The sequence below is a fragment of the Musca domestica genome, unplaced genomic scaffold (assembly GCF_030504385.1).
Source record: "Musca domestica strain aabys unplaced genomic scaffold, Musca_domestica.polishedcontigs.V.1.1 2, whole genome shotgun sequence".
NCBI classification, from domain to species: domain Eukaryota; kingdom Metazoa; phylum Arthropoda; class Insecta; order Diptera; family Muscidae; genus Musca; species Musca domestica.
This window is the reverse complement of record NW_026712249.1, coordinates 23,229,702-23,252,520: the sequence shown is the minus strand read 5'-3', so window position 1 is coordinate 23,252,520 and position 22,819 is coordinate 23,229,702. Positions and strand designations below refer to the sequence as shown.

Here is a 22,819-nt window from a genome sequence, read left to right as displayed (position 1 = left end):
ATTGTTTTGATAGTAATTCTGACATTACAAGCCAAACAGGTAGACCTCTATACTTGCATGTTTTTCAAAGTTGGCCTACCTTCTCTTCATTGTACCATGGGTTAAAGTACGTTTTCACTTACTAAATCGAGTAGATTTCAACCGTCAATGCCACCGACTCTAAAATCCATCGGATTTAAATTGACGTTTATTCAATGAAATTGACAGTTGAAACTCACTCGATTTAGTAGATGTAAACATACTTTCACTGCTTTTTTCGACCTTTTAATTATTGGCTAAAATGTGTAACAATTGTTTGCATTGGCCAGAAAACAGCTGTTCTCCAATCTGCTGTAGATACGGATAATTTTTAGTGTGTAATTATTTCCAGTACGATTTTCCAAATTTCTAGTAACTCAATTGTCAAAATTGTTCCATTCACTCGATCTCATTTAACAAAACATTTTGTGCAGAATATTCACGTTTCGTTCAGATAAAAATGACAACAGTGTTGTATTTTACGGGCCGATGTCAGATCAAAATTTTTTTAAATGTTTCTTCAAAACTAAGTAGATTTGTACGACGTCAATGGGAGATTGCTATGATACGTATTTTTAACAACTTTTACAAATTTAAATAGTTTTTCTTTCAGCAATTTCAATTTCAAAATTGGTTTGACAGTTCATTGTCCCCGCAGTTGTGCTGCAATCTTCAACCATGAAATGACTAGTATTTATTATAATGCTTATAGGTAGACGCGTCGACACAGCTGCTGGGACAATGAACTGTCAAACCAGTTTTGTAATTGAATATGTTGAATGAAAAGTTATTTGAATTTGTAAAAATTGTTGAAAATCGCGAATTATAATAGCCTCCGAATGACGTAGTATAAGAAAACATATAAAATTCTATTTATATTTGAAAAACATTTAAATTTTTTGACATACCAATGCTCCCAAGCGTTGATGCATCTACCTGTATTCTTCTGCCATGGTAATACATTATCCATGCCATGAAGTTCTCTGTGTTACAAGTGAAAGAATAAATAAATAAATAACCCAGTACGTTAATCTTCAAAAGTATAAACGCTCCACAACGTATAAATACCCTATTTATCGACGACATACATCAACATATGTTTGTTTCGATAAACAAATCGTTTCTCATCGATTATTCCACACATCGATCTACATAACCCTATGCATAAGAAAAACAACAGCTGTCGAACGACTGTTTATGTAAAAATAAAAAGTGTTGTTGTGCGTTGTGTTGTTCTTGTACTCACTCTCTCAACTCTCTGAGTTGTTGTTTCTGAAAACAAAGAAATCATCATCATCTAGCAGCGAAACATAGAATATATTTCGAATTCAAAGAAAACATTTCAATAATAATTTGTGCGTCTACGTCAGATCGAACGTCGATGGCCCATACGAATGTGAATTATAAGACGTTAAATGAAGAGCAGCAGCAGCAGCAGCATAAAATTATGACTGAAGGTCATGCCTACGAAGCGAACGATGTGGAAGATACACCAAGAAGCAGTGGTGTTCTTTTGCACACAGTGCCCGAAATCAATAGGGCACGATGGAATCACATTGAAGATTTAGATTCGTTCTTTACGCGAATGTATCACTATCATCAGAAGCATGGTTTCCTGATAATTGTGCTGGAGGAGTTTTTCCAATTGGTGGAATTTGCTTTTGTTGTGTGGTTGGTAACCTTCGCCGTCCATTGTATTAATCATGATGTACTGTTTGGTCACACCATGCCAGCGGACAATCATACCAAGATAACGATAGATGATGTTATAATACCCATGGATGTGTGTGTGGACAATTTCAATGGGTTCACCTATTCGATATTGTTTGTGGCAGCTCTGTATTTGTTAATACGCACTATCAAGGTGCTGTATCACATCTCCCAGTATTGGGACATTAAGAAGTTCTATAACACAGCCCTGCACATCGAGGATGGCAATTTGGATAATGTCACTTGGCATGAGATTAAAAAGAAGGTGCGTGAGGTCCAGGCGGAACAGCATATGTGCATTGATAAAGACCATTTAACGGATTTGGATATCTATCATCGGATATTGCGTTTTAAGAATTATTTGGTGGCCTTGATGAATAAGAATTTGCTGCCTGTACGTTTTACCCTACCTATTGTGGGGGAGGTGGTGACGCTGAGCAGGGGACTGCTGTTTAACATTGATTTGATATTGTTTCGCAGTCCAGGATCACCGTTTCAAAATAACTGGCAGCTACACGATGACTATTCGGTGAGGGGTAATCAACGAGAGTTGGCCAATCGTCTGTCAAAACTGATTTTGTGGGTAGCTATAGCAAATCTGGTGTTTGCTCCAATTATTTTCATCTGGCAATTGGTGTATTTTTCATTTACCTATGCAAATATCTTGAAAAAGGAACCGGGAGCCTTGGGCATGAGAACTTGGTCGAATTACGGCAGATTGTATTTGAGGCATTTCAATGAATTGGATCATGAATTGGATGCCAGATTGAATCGGGCCTATGAGTATGCGGATCGTTATTTAAACTCATTCTCCTCACCGTTGTTGGCGGTGATTGCCAGGAATATTTTATTTATCACCGGTGGCATGCTTTTGCTGATATTGGCCATGGGTATTTATGATGAATATGTCTTCCAAGTGGAACATGTATTGACGATAATCACTCTGTTGTCTGCCATTGGACTGGTGTGTCGCAACTGTATACCCAACGAGAATTTGATTTGGTGCCCGGAACAATTGATGAATGCTATATTGGCTCATGTCCATTATTTGCCAGCAAATTGGAAAAATCAAGCCCATACCTCGATGGTGCGACATGAATTTGGAAATTTCTTCCAATTTAAGGCCAGTTATTTTATCAATGAGATACTGAGTCCCATTGTGACGCCTTTCCAGCTGCTGTTTGTCTTTCGTCCAAAGGCTTTGGAAATTGTTAAATTTTTCCGTAGCTTCACCGTTTCCGTGAGGGGTGTGGGCAATGTTTGCTCCTTTGCCCAGATGGATGTACGTAAACATGGCAATCCAGAATGGCAGCCGGGTGAGATGTCTTCCCTGCACGCCGATGTGCCGTTGGGTGAAAAAATGCAAACGGCTGGCAATAATGGCAAGACGGAGTTGTCTTTGCTACGTTTTACGCTGACTAATCCTGAATGGCAAATGCCTCCCGAAGCCGTGCAATTTGTAAATGGTGTCCGCCAGAATGCCCTCACCGATTTGAGTAAGCTTAAGAAAAAGGAATTCACCTTGAATCCCCTGACGGAAAGTTTGGTGTCGTTTGGCACTATTGGAAATGAATACTCATCGATTGCCAAGTCATTGCTGTTCCATCACAATGTCCACAATGGTGAGGAGGCAATGGGCCAAAATCCAAATCACTGCCAGTGTTATTTTGAGCAAATGCTACAGCAGGGCCTGGGAGAACATTCACGTATGCAGGACAATATGAGTGTCTCGCGACGCATGATGGGCACTATGCGCCGTGATGAAAATGCCAAAATATTGGGGGCCTCCAAAATGGAGGGTAGCATTAATGGGCCATCAGAGTCGTTAATATGCAGTCTCTATGGTCCCGCCAGTGCAGCATGCTATGATAAGCCTCAAGATTTAACCGTAGCCGATATGTGTCTCAGTGTCCTGTATTTGCATGAAATGCATCACAAAACTGTACAAGAAAACCCAATGTTTATTGCCGAAGGCGATGAACACCACCAGCCACCATCAGATCCTGGCACAGAGGTGAATGTGATAAGACCTGGTACCTCAACGGATACCATTGTCACCACAAACTCTGCCTCCGCTGCAGCGGAAACAACTCCTCTGTTGGGTTTAAGGTCATAGCATAAACAAATTTGGATTTAAGTCATCATTAGCATCAGCATCAATGTCATCGTCTGCACGTCAAATGATCAAAAATAAACACAACTTGTTGTTGTTTGTTTTTGTCGTCGTCGTGATGAATCGTTATCCCATTTGATGAAATAACTTCCATGGAAAATTTCTACAAACTATACTCAAGTGATTCGCTCACAAACAGATTCTAAAGGAAATCGAATGATGGGAGATTTTACTACTCCTGGATGGGATAGACGGACGGGTGAACGCAAAGTTTCTACAAAACAAATCAAACGAACGAACACCAATGAAGCCTAACTCTCTACAGTTCGATGATGAAATGAAAAACAAAAAACGCTTAAACTTAAGTATGTAGATATGTTTCTCATTTACTTTTTTTTTCTAATTATATTTTTAAATAATGTAATTCAAGTGATGTAATGTATGTACGAAAGTTCTTGTTTTTTTTTTTTGGTAGTGATCATTTTATTTTGAACTCAAATCTTTAAATTGAATGTGAAATGCCATAAACGAAGAAAACAAACAAAGTACACGACTCTAATAGGTTTATAACGAAAACGAGAGAATAAAAAAAAAATAAATAAATGAAAAAAAAATTTAAAAAAATGTATTAACAAAGTTTATTGATGATATTTCACTACTAATAAAATGAATTATGTTAAAATTAAAATGGTGTTTTGTTTGAAATATTTGGTAAACAAAAATGAATGAATGAGAGTTTTCGACACTTTTATTTCTTAAATCCAATTTTCTTTGAAAACTATTATACATAGTGTTGTACTTTTATAGTTTGAAATAAAAGCCAATGTTTGTTAATACTAAAGGTGTAAAGATTTATTGGATGATGAGCGTTCACAGCTACTAATTTAAAAAGAATGAAGAAGTTACAATGTAGTGAGTCAGACTCGAGTGACAGACAAAACAAGACTGAGCAAGCTAAAATGGCGGTAGCACGGCGTCCTATTATATGGGCGTTGCCGTATAGGATGTTGCAACATGAGATGCCATATTGTTAATGTGGGTTGCCCCAACATCTCCCTCCTTAAGATGAGAAGGTGATCTTGAAATAGGATCGACTGGTTGTCTGCGACTTGTTATTCTTTGAGGTGTCCAGTTTGGTGAACCTGTTGGAGTTGCAAAATGTTCTTGATGGTTAGGCAAAGCGATTTCGAATTCTTCAAGTAGTACGTCCAATGGTAGTTTTTGTCGTTCTTGTCTGCTTGACTCTACCGATTCTCTATGTCGAAGTTGATCAGTATGAGCTCGTACTAGAATTTTCCTGTCCCCAACGTCGATTAGAGTGTTGTAAATGACTTTCCCTTTACGCTCGACTATTTCGCCTGTTGTCCAGTAACTTTTGTTTCCTTTGAAGTTTCTGGCATAGACCAATTCTCCGTTGCTAAACTCTCTGTTTTTGGTACCGTGTTTGGTATTGTACTGCTGTTCCATTTTGTGATTGACGTTATACTCAGGCGATTGTTGCTTCCTTAGAACGTCGAAGACCGTTCTCATTTTTCTTCCGATGAAGGATTCTGCTGGAGACTTACCTTCTGGTGCATTTGGATTTGGTGTGGATCTGTAGACTTCTAGGAAGGTTTGGAGAGATTCCGTAGGCGTTTCTTCCCCTTCTAGTTTTTTTAATGCACGTTTAAGTGTATCAACGAAACGCTCGGCTTGTCCATTTGAACTTGGATGAAAACGAACAGTCCTTGTGTGTTTAATGCCTTTTTTGCTGCACCACTTCTCAAATTGTTCTGAACAGAACTGTGTTCCGTTGTCCGAGACCAATTGTTCAGGATTTCCGAAGAGTGCACAATATTCGTTTAACATTTTTAATGTTGCATATGTGGTTGTCGTTGTTGTCTCGTATATAACAGGGTATTTTGAATACGAGTCGATGATAAGAAGATAATATTTACCTTTTTCTGGACCAGCATAGTCTATATGTATCCTTTCAAGAGGGTGTGAAGTTAATGGCCATGGGCAAAGATTTGTTTTTACTGGACTTTTTGCCGCATGTTGACAATTTTTGCATTTCCGAACAAAGTCTTCAATTTGTTTGTCGATGTTTGGCCAATAAACATAACTTCTGGCGATGGCTTTGCTGCGTTCTGCTGATAAGTGTCCTCTGTGAAGTTGTTGTAAGATTTGTCTCTGATATGATTTAGGAATTACTATACGATTATTGAAGAGAATACAACCATCGAAGGTTGAAAGATTTTCCTTGCGGTTGAAAAATTGAATAATTGATGGGTTAATATTTTTCTTGCTTTCTGGCCATTCTGTTTGAATGTATTTGAGGACCATTTGTAAATCCGTGTGTTTTGTTGTTGCATCGACGATCATTTTAAATGATACTGGGAGAACTGACATAGTTTCATTTATCTCGTTACGTATGTCTTCTTCGAATGATATTGAAGCCACTATAAAGTCATCTGCTGGTTTTTCGTGATTGTTGACTTTTGTTTTGCACAGACCTGGGGTACTGTTATCAAAAACTGATTGATAATTCGTTTTCAATTCTGCTATTTCATCAACGAAGTTTATTTGATGACACCATGAGGTTATTGGTTTCTGCCATAGATTGAATGCTTGAATCCAATCGATTCCCATGATATTGAGTTTTTCTATATCTGTTATATAACATTTTAATGTTTTTGATGTTTTGTCGATTGTGACGTCACATTGAAATTCTGCTAGGAGCTTGATTGAGTTTGCGTTTGCGTCGCTAGCGTTGTCAAAAGTTTCGTAGGCTTTAGGCTTACCTATAGCTTTCCATGTGTTGATAGATACAATTGATATGTCTGATGCAGTATCAATTTGAAGTTTTACAGGATTGTTGTTAATTAGGACAGTTGTGTATTTCCTTAAGTCGCGGAAATTAATGTTGTGTGTTTTGAAAACTGCCTTAGTTTTGAATGATTTCCTTGAATTGCTGTATTTCTTGAATTCTTTCTGGTTGTTTTCAGACGATGATTTGAAATTCTTACCAGTCTTAGCGATGTTGCAAAAGTTATTTTTATGACCCACTTGATTGCATGTTGTGCATTTATGTTTCTGGAAAGGACAAAATTTGACGTAGTGAAGGTCTCCGCAATACCAACAGGGTGAATTGGGTGTTTTGTGCTTCTTAAAGTCTTTTGCGTGCTTGTTGAGTGAACAGACGATTTTTGATTGATGTTCAATGAGAATGTTGTCCGATTTGAGATCTAGAATTCGTTGTGTTTCGTCTACTAGTTGATCTAGGTTCATTGTAGTGTTTTCATCATCCAGTACCTTTAGTAAGCGAAGTCTTATGTCGTTGTCCTTTGCTGACTTGAGTCCTAAGACGAAAATGAGACATTTGAATTGGTCGATTTTCAGTTCTTTCATTTTGAATAGTTCGCATTGTAGGTTTACTCTGCTTGCGTATTCTCTGAAATCTTCGCTGTCGCCTTTTGCTAGCTGAAGGCATTTGTATCTTTGTGAGACTTGTGTTTCTGTTTTACCAAAGAGTTTCTTGAGTTTCTCTACTGTATCCTTTAGAGTCATGTCTTCAGGTTTTGCTGGTAATACGTAGTTGGCAAATCTTTCATGTACTTGGTTCGACATTTTTCTCCATAACAAGGCCACTTTGTCATGTTCTTCGAGTGAGCTTGCTTCTTTTTCGAAAACATGCACAAACCTGTTGTACCACGCTTGAAATATCAGACCGCTCTCTGGCTCGTATACGAATGCTGTCATTGATTGTGCTAGTGATTCCATTAGTGCTGCTTTGGATGAATTTGATGTTTGTGGTGAGTGGGGTGAATTTGGTGCTCCTTGTGCTTGAAGAAGATCAGCCATATGCTTTAGCAGTTGCGTTTGTTGCGACATTGCTTTTTGTTGCTCTGTTAACAATTGTAGAATTATGTCTTGAGACATTTTTGCGGATTGTTGTGTGTGCAATTATTGATCAATTTCCACTATCCTCGTCGCCACTTTTGTTGTACTTTTATAGTTTGAAATAAAAGCCAATGTTTGTTAATACTAAAGGTGTAAAGATTTATTGGATGATGAGCGTTCACAGCTACTAATTTAAAAAGGAATGAAGAAGTTACAATGTAGTGAGTCAGACTCGAGTGACAGACAAAACAAGACTGAGCAAGCTAAAATGGCGGTAGCACGGCGTCCTATTATATGGGCGTTGCCGTATAGGATGTTGCAACATGAGATGCCATATTGTTAATGTGGGTTGCCCCAACACATAGATATATACATTATTCTGAGATTTACAGTGAAATTTTGTGCAGAATATTTCCTCTTTTGACACCATTTGCCTAATATCAAATTTGATGTTACTTTTCAGGCCGAAGAAAAATTGATAAAGAAAGTTAGGCAATATATTTGGTTTTTTCTTTGGATACATTGGTACAAATATTTTTATCATTTTCCATGGAAATACAGCTTTCTTTTCTTTGGTGACTTATAGTGAAATTTGATGACGAATATATTTGTCTTTGAAGTCATTCTTTTAAAATTAAGATTTTTAGGAGATTTTTGCATAAACACTCATAAAGCTTTCTGTTGAAGAAATCCCATAATTTTTACTTTTTTTTTTCAAATTTGATTGAATGAAAGCAAAAAATATCGGAAATAGCATCAAATTTTAGAATAAGTTTGGATTTGTTCGAATTGGTCACCTTTGACACGATTTATGGCCTTCAAACGGCCAATGAAACCATCACCCGCTGCCCGAATGTTGCCCTGCGGTATTTTGACCCATTCTCGGCGAAGTGCTTGCTTAATATGATCGACACTTTGGTATTTTTTAGTGCCAAACTTGCTTTCCACCATACTCCAGACACAATAGTCCAACGGATTGGTATCCGGAGATTTTGATGGCCATTGTGCGCCGGAAATGAAGTGAGGAACCTCATTTTGTAACCATTCTTGGGTGGCGCGTGCTGAGTGCGATGGTGCTGAGTACTGTTGGAATGTCCAAGGTCTGCGGCCAAAATGTTTGCATGCCCAAGGCTTTAATACACTCTCCAGAATATTTTCGCGATAATATTCGGCATTTATTATGATGCCACGGTCGATTAGTACGAGCGGAGAGCGATCATCGGCTATCATGGCGGCCCACACCATCACCATGGCTTGAATTCGGGTGGCCAACCGAAGGTGCACATTTGCAGCTGATCTCTTTGGCAAGTAAACACGATCATTTTGTTTGTTTACAAACCGCTGGACAACGAATGTTTTCTCATGGGAGACGGAGAAACCCAAATTCGGCAGTTCACCACTTTCGGCCAAGCGAAGCAACTCTTTAACTCTCTTGGCATTTATTCTGATGCCACAGTCGATTAATACGAGCGGAGAGCGATCTTCGACTTTTATGACATCCCACACCATTACCATGGCCGGCGCTTGAGTTCTGGTGGCCAATGGAAAGTGCACGTTTTCAGCTGACCTCTTTGGCAAGTAAACATGATAATTTTGTTTGTAAACTGCTGGACAACGAATGTTTTCTCATCGGAGAAACCCAAATTCGGCAGTTCACCACTTTCGGCCAAGCGAAGCAACTCTTTAGCTCTTTTGATATTTATTCTGATGCCATGGTTGATTAATACGAGCGGAGAGCGACCATCGGCTGTTATGGCGGCCCACACCATCACCATGGCCGACTCTTTAGTTCTGGTGGCCAACCGAAAGTGCACATTTTCAGCAAGTAAACACGATCGATTTGTTTGTTTACAAACTGCTGGACAACGAATGTTTTCTCATCGAAGCGGAGAAAACCAAATTTCACAGTTCACCACTTTCGGCCAAGCGAAGCAAATCTTTAGCTCTTTTGAGTCTATTTACTTTCTGTTGCGATTTTTTGAATTTGACTTTACATCGAGCTCATTTTCAATATTTGCCGAATGGAATATTGTGATATGTTTAGCTCACGAGCCATTTCCGGCCACTGCGACGTGGGTTTCAATCAAGTTGCTTCTTTACTTTTCGAACCATTTCTGCTGATGTTGCTGTTCTTCCGTCCATATCCTTGACGTCGGGCTACGCTACCAGTATCACGGTAACGAACGATGATACGAGACACAAAAGATTTATTCACATTTAAATGCTGGAGTGCTCGTGACGTGCTTTTGGCTGTAGTTTTCCGGCCAAATATAAAGAAATCATACTATCCCGCCTGAATTCCATCACGAATAACTTTTTTTCTGGAAAATTCTCACCAAAATGCTTTTGTACGCTTACAATACATGAGAACATATTTTCGAGTTTTTTTTGGAAACATTGATGTAACTATTTTTATGGTATTCAATGGAAATGGAGATTTCCTTTCATTGGTGACTTATAGTGAAATTTGATGGGGAATATTTTTGTCTTTGACGTCATCCTTCTAGGATGGTGCTTTGTGGGATAATTTGGCATGAACTCACATGAAGTAAGACTGTAACCCTAAAATGTTTTTTATATGACTTCCTGCCATTTAATGTCTTCCAAGACCTATGGTAGAATTTTATGACAAATAATTTAGAGGGATATTTTGACTTGCTGTGATCCCGATTAATGGGAGTTGTTCATAATATTGCTATTAATTTGCCCAACACTGTTGGTTGGGCATTTACCGGCGGCCGCATAAATGGCATCATAACAAAATGATGTAAATAATGTAAATACATACACATACACACATACATTTATGCAGCCACCGGTAAATTCCAATGCTGAATTCTAATAACTAAGCATCGTCAACAGCCAAAACAGGTTTGATGTGACGATGCAAATTTGGCAATAATCAGTTCTCATGTAATTACCGTCGCGAAAACAAGTTCCCCCCCGTGTGACAAGTGTTAGTGAACAAAACCTAATAATCTTGTAATTTTACAAAAAAAACAGTGAACATTTAATCAACACTACAAAAAAACCAAGAACATTGTTAATATTAAAAAGTGAAAAATAAATTGTGAAACTATATAACTTATGTGCTAAAAATTATAAACTAATGAATTAAAACTATTTAACTTAAAACTTAACATCTATTAAAATAAAACTTTGTGAATTAAAACCCAAATATAAATTATCCAAAATAATACTACTTAAACTAAATTGCACTACCCCAAAATCTAAATAAAAGACTGAACTAAAACTGAAACAAAAAAATATATCTCTTATAATTTAAACAGGCAAAAAAGGTAAGCCTAAAAACATTTGGTCCTCCAGAGCCGGATTAAAAAAGTGAAGTTTTTTAAATTATTAAAAACGAAAAAAATTTTGTGAGTGGACGGACAGAAAAAAAAACAGTGAAAGAATAGGAAAAAAATACAGTGGGGTTCAAAAATAAGTGCAAAGTTAAAAAAGTGTTGAGAAAAAAAAAACTTTGAAAAAAAAAAAAATAATAATTACAAAAATTTACAAAAAAAATAGACAGTGAACAGTGCACCGAAAAGAGACTATACACAGTGTTACAAAAAAAATAAAATTTTTAAAATTTTAGAAAAATTAAATTTTTTCTTCAATTTTAAAAAATATAAAATCTAAACAATTAATAAAAAATGATAAAAAGTTTTTTATACAAAAGAAGACAATACACAGTGTTACAGAAGAGACGTTAAAAAGTAATATTCAAGAGACAATTTACAGTGACACAAAGAGCAACAACCAGGACAATTGTGGAAACAGCAGCAAAGGAGAAGCGGACGGACACGCGCAGCACAACAACAACAAACAAGGTACAACATCGAGACCCGGAAAAAAAAATCCAAAGTGAGTACTCGTGAAATTTTCTTTTTGACACAAAAGGGCATTTCGGGAGCAAGCAAATCTTTAATATTTGCATTGACCCGCATATTCCCATAATTTGCAATAACACTTTGACCCATATTCAAAGCTGCTAGTTGCCCACTCTGACACAGTGACTGAAAATTTCCCAATTTTGAGCCATTTTTCTGGACGGACATTTGGCTTTTGACCCGGTAAAAAACAGGCAGACATATTCTTTTCTGAAAAACGGGAATTTTCAGCCATATACAAATATATATATACTAAAAATTTTGGAATTTTCTGAACGTGGAGTTCAGGCGAATACATAAGCGCCATATTGACACAAACACATAAGCTTTAAACTTTGGAAAATTGGCGTCACCAAGAAAGCACATAAACGCCATATTGCAACAATTTTATATACAAATTTTGAAACAAAGCGTCACTTGCAATATATAGTCGCCATATTTTTTGGACAAATTTGGCGTCATCCGAATACATAAACGAGTAAATAAAACCCGTTTAAAAAATAGCGTCTGGTGGACAGACGAAAAATAACCTAAATTTTTTTGAAACATTTTTTGAAAAAAAAGCAAGCGTCTGGTGGACAGACATACATGTTATACAAAACCAACAAACGTATTTGAATTTTTTGAAAAAAAAAATTGGCAAACAAGCAAGCGTCTGGTGGACAGACATACATGAGAAACTTAAACTACAAATTTTTTTTAAATTTTGGAGAACAAATTATATATCGGAGTCTGGTGGACAGACATACAATCGATCCCATATATTTACAATTTTTTATTTTTATTCTAATTTTAACCTTTTTTCCCATTTAGCACAATATTTATTGCTCTAAGGAGCTTAAAAATTTTTCTGTGACCCAAAATTAATTTCTTGCATTTTTCGCAGAAATATTTTGCTGGTATACTTTTTTGATTTTGTGACACATTACACGACTTTTTGGGAAAAATTTCTTCCTTGGATTTTTTTTTGCAATTTCTTGAATTTTTCTGCAATTCCTTGAAATTTATGCTGAAAATATTTGGATTTTGACCCAAATTATTTTCTTTTGAAATATTTTGCTGGGACATAAAATTTTCCGCTGAAATATCTGGACCTTGACCCAAATCAAATTTTTTGGAAATTTTTGCTCAAATTTTTGGATTTTTGACCCAAATTATTTGTTTGAAATATTTCTGCTGAAATATTTGGATTTATACATACATAATTTTCTCTAATTCTCGTTGCGAATTTTATCGAAAAAATTTGGCGAATTTAGAAAATTTGTTGAATCAGACAAATTTTCACAATTTTGGAATTTTCAACTCCTCGTTGACAATCAAATTAGACTCTCGTTTTTTTTTTGGAAAAAATTGTTACTGAGCAAAACATCTCTGGTAATTTCTGCTTTGCAATTCTCGTTTAAACACTTTTGTTTTAAAAACTTTTGATTATTTGTCGAATTGCAAAAATAAAATCCTCCTGTAAGTGGACTTTAAGAGATTTTATTTTCCTTTTTGCTCATTTTGGCGAAAATTTGACCCTTCTGGCAACCCAGCAAACATTTTTTAATCAAGTCAGTCCGGCGTCAAATATAAAGAAAATTTTTGAATTTTTGGGAAAAAAAATTTTAAATTATTGAAAGGAACGAAATATAATTTGATTCAAACCAATAAAATAAGATCGTTTTCGTCGACAAATATTGGAGAAAGAAACTTATCCTCATTTTAAAAATAAAAATTTGGATAAAAGTTTAAATTCTAAACCCAGTTAGTCCTTTTCATTGGGCAACTTTTCTTTTTTGTAAACCAACAAAATTTCGTAAAGGTTAACGCTCAGTTTTCAAAATGGATAAAACGTTAAGCGATAAATTCACAAATTGCGTCAACGATCTTCTGGATTATATTTCAATTTTTTCAATAACCAAACCTGATGACACGGTACATACTTTGGAAACAACACGAATGGAGTTGGACTCTGCATGGGACCAGGTCAAGAGAGCCTACATAGACTGTCGGGATTATGTTCCAGAAGAGGAAGGAAAGCCGATCGATAAAAATAAACTGAGAAAGCACTATATGGATACCATGGGATCGTACAAAAAAGCGCTGAGTTCAATAAATGGACAAATTCAAAATCTTTTGGATGAAAAGACACAGGAAAAAATGAAAAGAGAGTCAGAGATGTCACAACAAGGAAGGGAAGTGGATTTTACTAATGTATCGCGGCTACCTCCATGCGATACAGACACATTTAAAGGTGGTTATAGAGAATGGCCAACTTTCAGAGATCTATTTTCGGCAATTTATATAAACAACTCAAAATTAAGCAATGTCGAAAAATTATTCCATTTAACGCAAAAGACAGCAGGAGAAGCTAGAGAAATTATTTCACATGTCCCACTAACTAATGATGGATTTACATTAGCATGGAAAAATCTCACAGATCGTTACGAGAATAAACGAATGCAAATTAATGAAGAAATCAAGACACTTTTTAATCTACCTGGAGTTTCTGCTGAATCAAGTCACTCTATTCAAAAACTACAACGCACGGTAAATAGCAGCATTCAGACACTGGGGATGCTTGATGTCGATGTTAAAGGATGGGATCCGATTTTAATATACATTTGTTCAACAAAATTACCTAGAGGCTTTTTAGAAGAATTCGAGAACTCATTAAGCGATTGTAAACAAATTCCAAAATGGGAACAGTTTGACGCTTTCTTAACAAACAAATTCAAAACTTTGGAATCAGTTGGTAATATAAAGCCCTCTACATCGAAATTTGCTCAACAAAAACCAACTAACAATTACACGCCTAGATTTTTGAAAACATTTCAAACAAATGTCTCAAAAAATACAAACAACTTTGGAGGAAGACCTACTAATGTAATATTACCTCAACAAAATAAACAGAAAAATACTCAAACTTGTCAAGTCTGCAAATCAAATCATTTCATAAGAGATTGCAGCGAATTTTTGAAAAAGAGTGTGAATGACAGAATTCACATCGTGAAAACTTCACACTTATGCTACAATTGCTTGTCATCAAATCACGGAGTAAAGGATTGCAAAAGTCGCTTTGGCTGCCGTATTTGTACTATGAAACACAATACTTTGTTACACAAGGGAACGGAAACCCAAACAACCAACTCATACCTAGCTCGAGTGGAAGCACGACCTAGTACTAGTGCTTCTGCTCTTACAAATCAAATACAGTCCACTTCAAACCTAGAACCAACTACTATTACTACTTTGACCCTCCAAGATAAGCAAATTTGTGAGCGACAATCTGGAGGAACACTACTCTTCACAGCAATAGTACAAATTGCAACCAAAGGACAACTTTACGATGCCCGAGCTCTAATAGACTCAGGATCACAATCCACCTTTATTTCGGAAAAGATGAAAAACTTTTTGAAGTTACCTACACGGAGCAACTTAGTTCATGTCACTGGCTTAAGTCAATTTGTTTCTGAAACTTCAACAAAATCTTGCTTGTTTACTATGAGATCCAAATATGACCCTAGCTTTAAACTGGAAGTTTGGGCTCCAGTTTTAAAGAACTTACCTTCAAATCTACCACCACAAAACTTAGATGAATCACAACTTCGAGATGTAACAGCATTAGAACTGGCTGACCCGAAATTTTACGTTAGCCAACCAATCGATATTCTTATTGGAATGGACATAGGACCATTAATATGTACAATTGGAACTCCAATGAAAACATTTGGATCAATTTTAACACAAAAAACCAAATTTGGATGGATAGTTGGAGGACCCATACCAGGAAGCATCCTTCAACGAAAACAAATATCACTTCTAAATACAACTTCAATAGAGAAAGTACTTACACGTTTTTGGGAGGTGGAAGAGACCCCTAAAAAAGTTTTACGGTCAGAAGAAGACCAATTTTGTGAACAAAACTTCATTGAAACAACAATACGGAACAAGGATGGAAGATATGTGGTGACTCTCCCATTCAAAAAATGCGAGGAATTGGGGAATTCCAGAAACATCGCCCTAGCTCAATTCTACAGAATGGAGAAAAAACTTATGAAAACACCAGAGATCAAAGAACAATATGATGCCTCAATACTAGAATACTTAGAACTTGGTCATATGAGGAAAATCAATCCGAATGAAATAGATAAAATGCCAAATTATTATCTACCACATCACGCTGTGATAAAACCAGATCGACTCACAACGAAGTTAAGAGTCGTATTTAACGCTTCTTGTCCTTCATCAAACAAAACAAGTCTCAATGACATACTATATCCTGGACCCATTCTTCAACAGGATTTAGTACTACAAATTCTAAAATGGAGATTTTTTAAATATGCCTTCAATGCAGATATAACAAAGATGTATCGCCAAATACTTTTGGATTCAAAGCAAACGAAATATCAAAGAATTCTCTTTAGAAAGTCTCCGGAAAACCCAGTAGAAGATTATGAGCTGCTAACAGTTACATTTGGAGTTAACTGCGCACCATATTTAGCATTGAGAACTCTTCTTAAACTAGCAGAAGATGTAAAAGAATCATACCCTAGAGCCGCAAATATAATTTTGAATAATTTATATGTTGATGATGTATTAGCTGGCGGTCACACTGAAGATGAATCAATAAAAGCTCGAAAAGAATTAACTGCTGCTTTAGACTCTGCTGGTTTCACACTCATGAAGTGGGCATCAAATGATCGCAAAATAATACAAGATATTCCACATGAACATTTGCTACCACTCAATTGGCTAGACATTTCCGAAGATGCTTCAACTAAGACCCTTGGAATTCGATGGAATATCTCAGGCGATTATTTTTCTTTCACACCACCCACAATGGAAAATAAAAATATTTCTTCAAAAAGAGAAGTTTTATCAACGATAGCCAAATTGTTTGACCCATGTGGATGGCTGGCACCGGTAGTTGTCGTAGCTAAGTTAATAATGCAACAAATCTGGCTAGACAAAATTGACTGGGATGATCAATTAAAGCCAATAACACAAATGAACTGGAACAATTTCGTCAAAAATAGCAAAGATATTGAATATCTGAGAGTTCCTCGATGGATTCAATACACGCTAGATGGTTCTGTAGAGATTCATGGATTTTGTGACGCGTCAGAAAGCGCATATGGAGCCACTCTTTATATTCGGGTGGAAAATACTGACCATAAGACGCATACATACTTATTAGCAGCAAAGACTCGTGTCGCTCCTATTAAAAAATTATCAATACCCAGACTCGAGTTATGCGGGGCAGTATTACTATCAAAATTAGCTAAATCCATTGTGAATAGCCTACAAATATCAAAATATTCGACACAATTTTGGACCGATTCTACCATCGTCTTAGCATGGTTAAAAAAGCCTCCTTGTCATTGGAGCACATTTGTTGGAAATAGAGTCTCGGAAATTGCTGATAATGTTGGACAAGAAAATTGGAGACATGTTGATTCGGAAAATAACCCAGCTGATATTGCGAGCCGTGGATGTTCGCCTGCAGAGCTAAAGACTAGTGATCTCTGGTGGCAGGGACCTCAATGGCTCAGAATGCCAAAAGACCGTTGGCCATCGTATGAAATCCCAATGACACAAATTTGGAAGCCAAAACGGCAAAAGTCATGACCCTTTTCGCGGAAAAGGAAGACCCTTTAAAAAATTTCTCCTCTTTATCTAAAATTTATCGCTCATACGCATATGCCCTAAGACTCTGGAAAAATACTGGAGTAAATAGACAACACCTTCGCACTTCAGCAAACGACCTTACATCAGAGGAAATCCAAGATGGAAAACGATCTTGTATAATTCGTACACAAAAATTCGTATATGCAGACGAATACAACGCACTTATGAAAAAGACTCAAATTTCTCCTTCAAGTCCTCTGTTGACACTCAACCCATTTCTAGACTCAAAGGGTATTATTAGAGCAAATGGCCGATTGGTACAATCGCCAGCCCTTACCTACAGCGAACGTCACCCAATAATATTACCACATGGCGCAAAACTTAGCAAATTGTTAGTCGAATTCACTCATAAGGTTACTTTACACGGGGGTAATCAATTAATGACCCGAGTATTAAGGTCCGAATTCTGGATATTCGGACTCAAGTCGCTTATCAAACAAACCATACGAAAATGTCGAATCTGCTTAATTCACAAAAAACAAACCCAAACTCAAATAATGGCTTCGCTACCACCTGAACGCACTTTTCTTTCTCGACCCTTTACAAACACAGGGGTAGATTTTGCAGGACCCTTTAACATTAAAAGTTATTCAGGAAGAGCCTGCTTTATTACAAAAGGCTACGTGTGCCTGTTTGTTTGTTTCGCCACTAAGGCTATACATTTAGAACCAACAAGCGATTTGTCGACATATGCCTTTCTTGCCGCTTTTTCTAGGTTTATTAGTCGGCGAGGTTGTCCGTCTTGTATATTTTCGGACAACGGAACAAACTTTGTGGGAGCGGTTGATCTATTAAAGCGAGATAGACTAGCTTTCATGAAGAATATTCAAAATAGCACAATTCAAAATAATTTCACTCAAATCTTACTTGGAAATTTATTCCTCCTGGTGCTCCGCACATGGGCGGCTTGTGGGAAGCTGGCGTCAAATCATTTAAAACTCATTTACGAAAAAGTATCCCAAAAATGAATTTCACTTTTGAAGAATTTACAACTATTTTATCAAGAATTGAAGGCTGCCTTAACTCACGACCCTTAAGTCCTGCTAGCGACGACCCAAACGACCTTTCCCCTTTGACACCTGGTCATTTCTTAATAGGAACACCTATTCTTACCCCAGCTGAACCAGACATTTCAGATACAGATTTAAGCTTAGTCAATCGTTGGAAAAGACTCAAAGTTATTTCACAATACTTTTGCAACAGATGGAAATTAGAATATCTTCACGAACTTCACAGAAGGACTAAGTGGAAATATGAAAAGGAGAACATCAAAGAAGGAGATTTAGTTGTCGTAAAAGATGATAGATTGGCTCCGCATGAATGGAAGTTAGGTCGTATCGAAAAAACGTATCCAGGTAGTGACCAAAATACCAGGGTTGTAGACATACGGACGGCAAGTGGCAACATTAGCAGACCCATTACAAAAATTGTCAAATTGTTTTCCGACTGACTAGTCGGATTCCCACTCAAAAAAGAATTTAGTACTCGCCTCAATTTCTTTTCAGATATGGCCGCTTACTTGCCTAACCAGGACTACCGTCTGGACGATCGCAACCGTAGCCCAGACTCACCTGCCCGTCCCACAGCAAGAAGCGCCAATCGACCCATCCATCGTCCCAGTTCCACATCCCCTGAAAGGCGACAGAGAAGTCGATCCGACGTAAGACCCCGCCAACGCCAAGAAAGACCAAGCTACTGGCAATATTCATGTGGGCTCTGCCAAGATGACCATGCCCTCAGTGCCTGTGAGAGGTTCCGCAGACAGACGCCCTTCCAGCGGTATGAGACCGTGGAGCGTCGGGGGTATTGCCGAAATTGCCTGGCGAGAAGTCATTTGGCCCCCGACTGCCCGTCTTTAACTGGTTGCCGGAGATGCAACGACCGGCACCATACCCTATTGCACGGGGCGTCTCAGTTGGACGAGGTATCCCTCAACATCGAGGCCATTACAACCCCAGCCTTCGCATGGGATTTGGTGTTTGTACCAACAGCGATGGTACGCATAACGGCCGAGGGCATGGAGGGGTTCAGTATGCTGCGAGCCATTATTAGCCAATCTGCGACGATGTCTAAGATTTCGTACGCCGCGTTCCGTCGCCTGGGTCTGCAGTCGCGAGAGTACAAAGGGGAGCGATTCACCACCTTCACAGTTTCGCCCCGCCGCATGAACAGTACTTGGAGTCTGAAGGTAAATGCCGTAATTATCGAAGATCTCCCAAGACGCATTTACTCGGACCCAATACTTGAAGACCCCACTAGATGCTTCACGAGCTACGCCTTAGCTGACCCTGATCCCAGAGGAAATAGTCCGATCGATGTGGAACTGGGAGCGGACACGTACTCCGCCATAAGGAAAGATGGGTGTACAGCAGCTGGAATTGGAGATGTCCTGGCCTACAACACACAACTGGGCTACGTGTTTGCTGGGCCAATCAAGAACATGCCGAGGAACTGAAGACCGAAGATCCTTATGGTATATTAAAAATGAATACTTACACTTGTCATTCGGGGCCCAGAAAATGTTCATAATATTGCTATTAATTTGCCCAACACTGTTGGTTGGGCATTTACCGGCGGCCGCATAAATGGCATCATAACAAAATGATGTAAATAATGTAAATACATACACATACACACATACATTTATGCAGCCACCGGTAAATTCCAATGCTGAATTCTAATAACTAAGCATCGTCAACAGCCAAAACAGGTTTGATGTGACGATGCAAATTTGGCAATAATCAGTTCTCATGTAATTACCGTCGCGAAAACAAGTTCCCCCCCGTGTGACAAGTGTTAGTGAACAAAACCTAATAATCTTGTAATTTTACAAAAAAAAACAGTGAACATTTAATCAACACTACAAAAAAACCAAGAACATTGTTAATATTAAAAAGTGAAAAATAAATTGTGAAACTATATAACTTATGTGCTAAAAATTATAAACTAATGAATTAAAACTATTTAACTTAAAACTTAACATCTATTAAAATAAAACTTTGTGAATTAAAACCCAAATATAAATTATCCAAAATAATACTACTTAAACTAAATTGCACTACCCCAAAAATCTAAATAAAAGACTGAACTAAAACTGAAACAAAAAAATATATCTCTTATAATTTAAACAGGCAAAAAAGGTAAGCCTAAAAACAGGAGTTTTTAGTCACATTTTCAAAATAGGACCAAAAATACCACTTTAATTTTTCAGAAAATAGTTTTACTGGGTTTATTGCCCTCACGACTTCATTAAAACAAAAGATTAAAATAATTAACTTTTAAACAACTACACGTTTCCTAAATGGAGTAATAAAAATTATATTAAAATAAGTTCGGTATAAATATCGTCAAACCAGGGCTCATGGTATCTCATTTCGTAAAGAATTTCCGATATGTTCAATTCAATTACTAAACTGGCCATAGTGGCAGCAGCTCTGATTGCCACCACAATCCATGAAACTACTGCAGATGATGCATCAGGTTTGGCGGCCCAGGATAAGTTCCTGCCAGAACGTGTATTCGATCATTATGGCCTGGGCAGGGAAGTTAGAGGTAATGTATTACAATTTGGAAAACAGACTTTTTCTCATCCGTTTTTTTTTTCATTTTCAGGTGCCTATATTATGATCACCTATCAGTATAACTTTGCCTATAGCAGACCCCAAAAGGAAGTTTATTTAAATTATGCCTACAACGATCCCCAGGCCAATAAGATAACACAAATTCTACTCTTGGTGGAGACGGATGAAGGTGGCACCAGTGCAGCATTTGTTACGGCCGGCGGTATTAACCAAAGTTCGATTGGCCTGAGAGTTGTGGGTTACAATACGGCCAGATTACGTTACATGGTCATTGTTTTTGGTGTAAAAGCTTAATGATTTGATTTTGGAAACGTAAAGTAAAGATACCGAAGTGGAGCAGTTGCAATTATATGAAATTTAATTTGTATTTTATTGCTAAAGGATCGATGATTCCACCACCGTTGATCCTGCTGAATTGTACAAATATTTGTCGATTTAAGCATATTTTCTGAGATACCATCAATGTTATAATGATGGATTCTAAGAGAGTATTTTCAACGAGACCCTTAAGGTTATAATCGTGAGTTTTTTAGGAATTAGGTCTACAGCCACAATCTAGATCGTAATCGTTAATTTTTTAAAAATAATTTCAGAGAGGCCGTCAAGGTCATAGTGGTGAATTATTTGAGAGAATTTTAAGAGAGTTCAATAATTTTGTAATCGTGGATTTTTAGGAAAATTTTCAGGGAGATCATCAAGGTTGTAATCGTGGATTCTTTAAGAGTTCTTTCGGACCCCTAGGACAATTATCATGAACCTTTTGGAATATTTTCAGAGAGACAAACTAGTTCGTAATCGTTGATGTCTAAAAAAGTTTTTCAGAGAGTCCGACAAGGTTATAATAGTGGATTTTGAGAACATTTTCAGAGAGAGAATATAAAGGTCTTATCGTTCTGTTCTTAAAAATATTTAATGAGACCATCAGGCCATAATCATGGCCATTTTTTAGGAATGTTTTCAGAGAGGCCATCAAGGTTATAATTGTCGATATTTTTATACCCTCCACCATACTATGGAGGGTATATTAATTTTGTCATTCCGTTTGTAACTCCTTGAAATACTCATGTCAGACCCAACAAAGTATATATATTCTTGATCAGAGTAAAATTCTAAGACGATTTAGCCATGTCCGTCTGTCTGTCTGTGTGTCTGTCTGTCTGTCTGTCCGTGTGTCTGTCTGTCTGTCTGTTGTAATCACGCTATCTTTCGAACAAATAGAGATAGAAGGCTAAAATTTTGCAAACATGTATATTTTGCCAGTAGGCAGGTTAAGTTCGTAAATGGGCCATGTAGGTCCAAGAAATCATATAGCCCCCATATAACGGTACCTCCCGATATTCGGTATTTTGATGATTTTAGCGACATTGTTTACCGGAATCGTTTCAAAGTTGGTATTTGAAGTTCGTAATGGATACTACCGCCTAAGAAAGAAAATAATCTATGTAGGTCCACGTCTTCGTATAGCCCCTATATAATGGTACCTCCCGATATTCGGTATTTTGATGATTTTAGCGACATTATTTAACGGAATCGTTCCAAATTTGGTATTTGAAGTTCGTAATGGATACTGCAGCATAAAACAGAAAATGGGCCATATAGGTCCAAGTCTTCATATAGCCCCCATATACCGTACCCCCCGAATTTTGGTATGTTGATGATTTTAGCGACATTATTTACCGGGATTGTTTCAAATACGGCATGTGAAGGTCGTAATGGATACTTCAGCCCATGCCAGAAAATTGTCTGTGCAGGTCCACGTCTTCGTATAACCCCCATATAACGGTACCCCCCATATACGATATTTTAATGATTTTAGCTACATTATAAACAGATTTTTCTTCAAGTTTCGCATTTAAATATTGTAATAACTTATGACAAAACTTGCCTTTACAAGTATTTCCAAAGAAGAAATCAAAGTTAAAATCGTCGATATTTTTAGGAATAAG

General features: G+C 37.2%; 3 protein-coding genes across 3 annotated transcripts; all 3 read left to right on the top strand.

Moving 5' to 3' along the window:
* The first annotated feature begins 1,201 nt into the window (after positions 1–1,201).
* Positions 1,202–4,529, top strand: LOC101900659 (autophagy-related protein 9A). Its single transcript, XM_005180865.4, has one exon. The coding sequence runs from the start codon at positions 1,400–1,402 to the stop codon at positions 3,842–3,844; it is 2,445 nt and encodes an 814-aa protein (XP_005180922.2). The 5' UTR covers positions 1,202–1,399; the 3' UTR covers positions 3,845–4,529.
* Positions 4,530–18,538: 14,009 nt separating this feature from the next.
* LOC131802220 (uncharacterized) lies at positions 18,539–20,344 on the top strand. The gene is made up of 2 exons (XM_059121997.1): positions 18,539–19,765; positions 20,136–20,344. Exon 1 carries the CDS (start codon positions 18,800–18,802, stop codon positions 19,745–19,747), a length of 948 nt encoding a protein of 315 aa, XP_058977980.1. The 5' UTR covers positions 18,539–18,799; the 3' UTR covers positions 19,748–19,765; positions 20,136–20,344.
* Positions 20,345–20,659: 315 nt separating this feature from the next.
* On the top strand, positions 20,660–21,229 carry LOC105261655 (uncharacterized). The gene is made up of 2 exons (XM_011293112.3): positions 20,660–20,844; positions 20,905–21,229. Exons 1-2 carry the CDS (start codon positions 20,685–20,687, stop codon positions 21,165–21,167), a joined length of 423 nt encoding a protein of 140 aa, XP_011291414.2. The 5' UTR covers positions 20,660–20,684; the 3' UTR covers positions 21,168–21,229.
* The last annotated feature ends 1,590 nt before the right edge of the window (positions 21,230–22,819 follow it).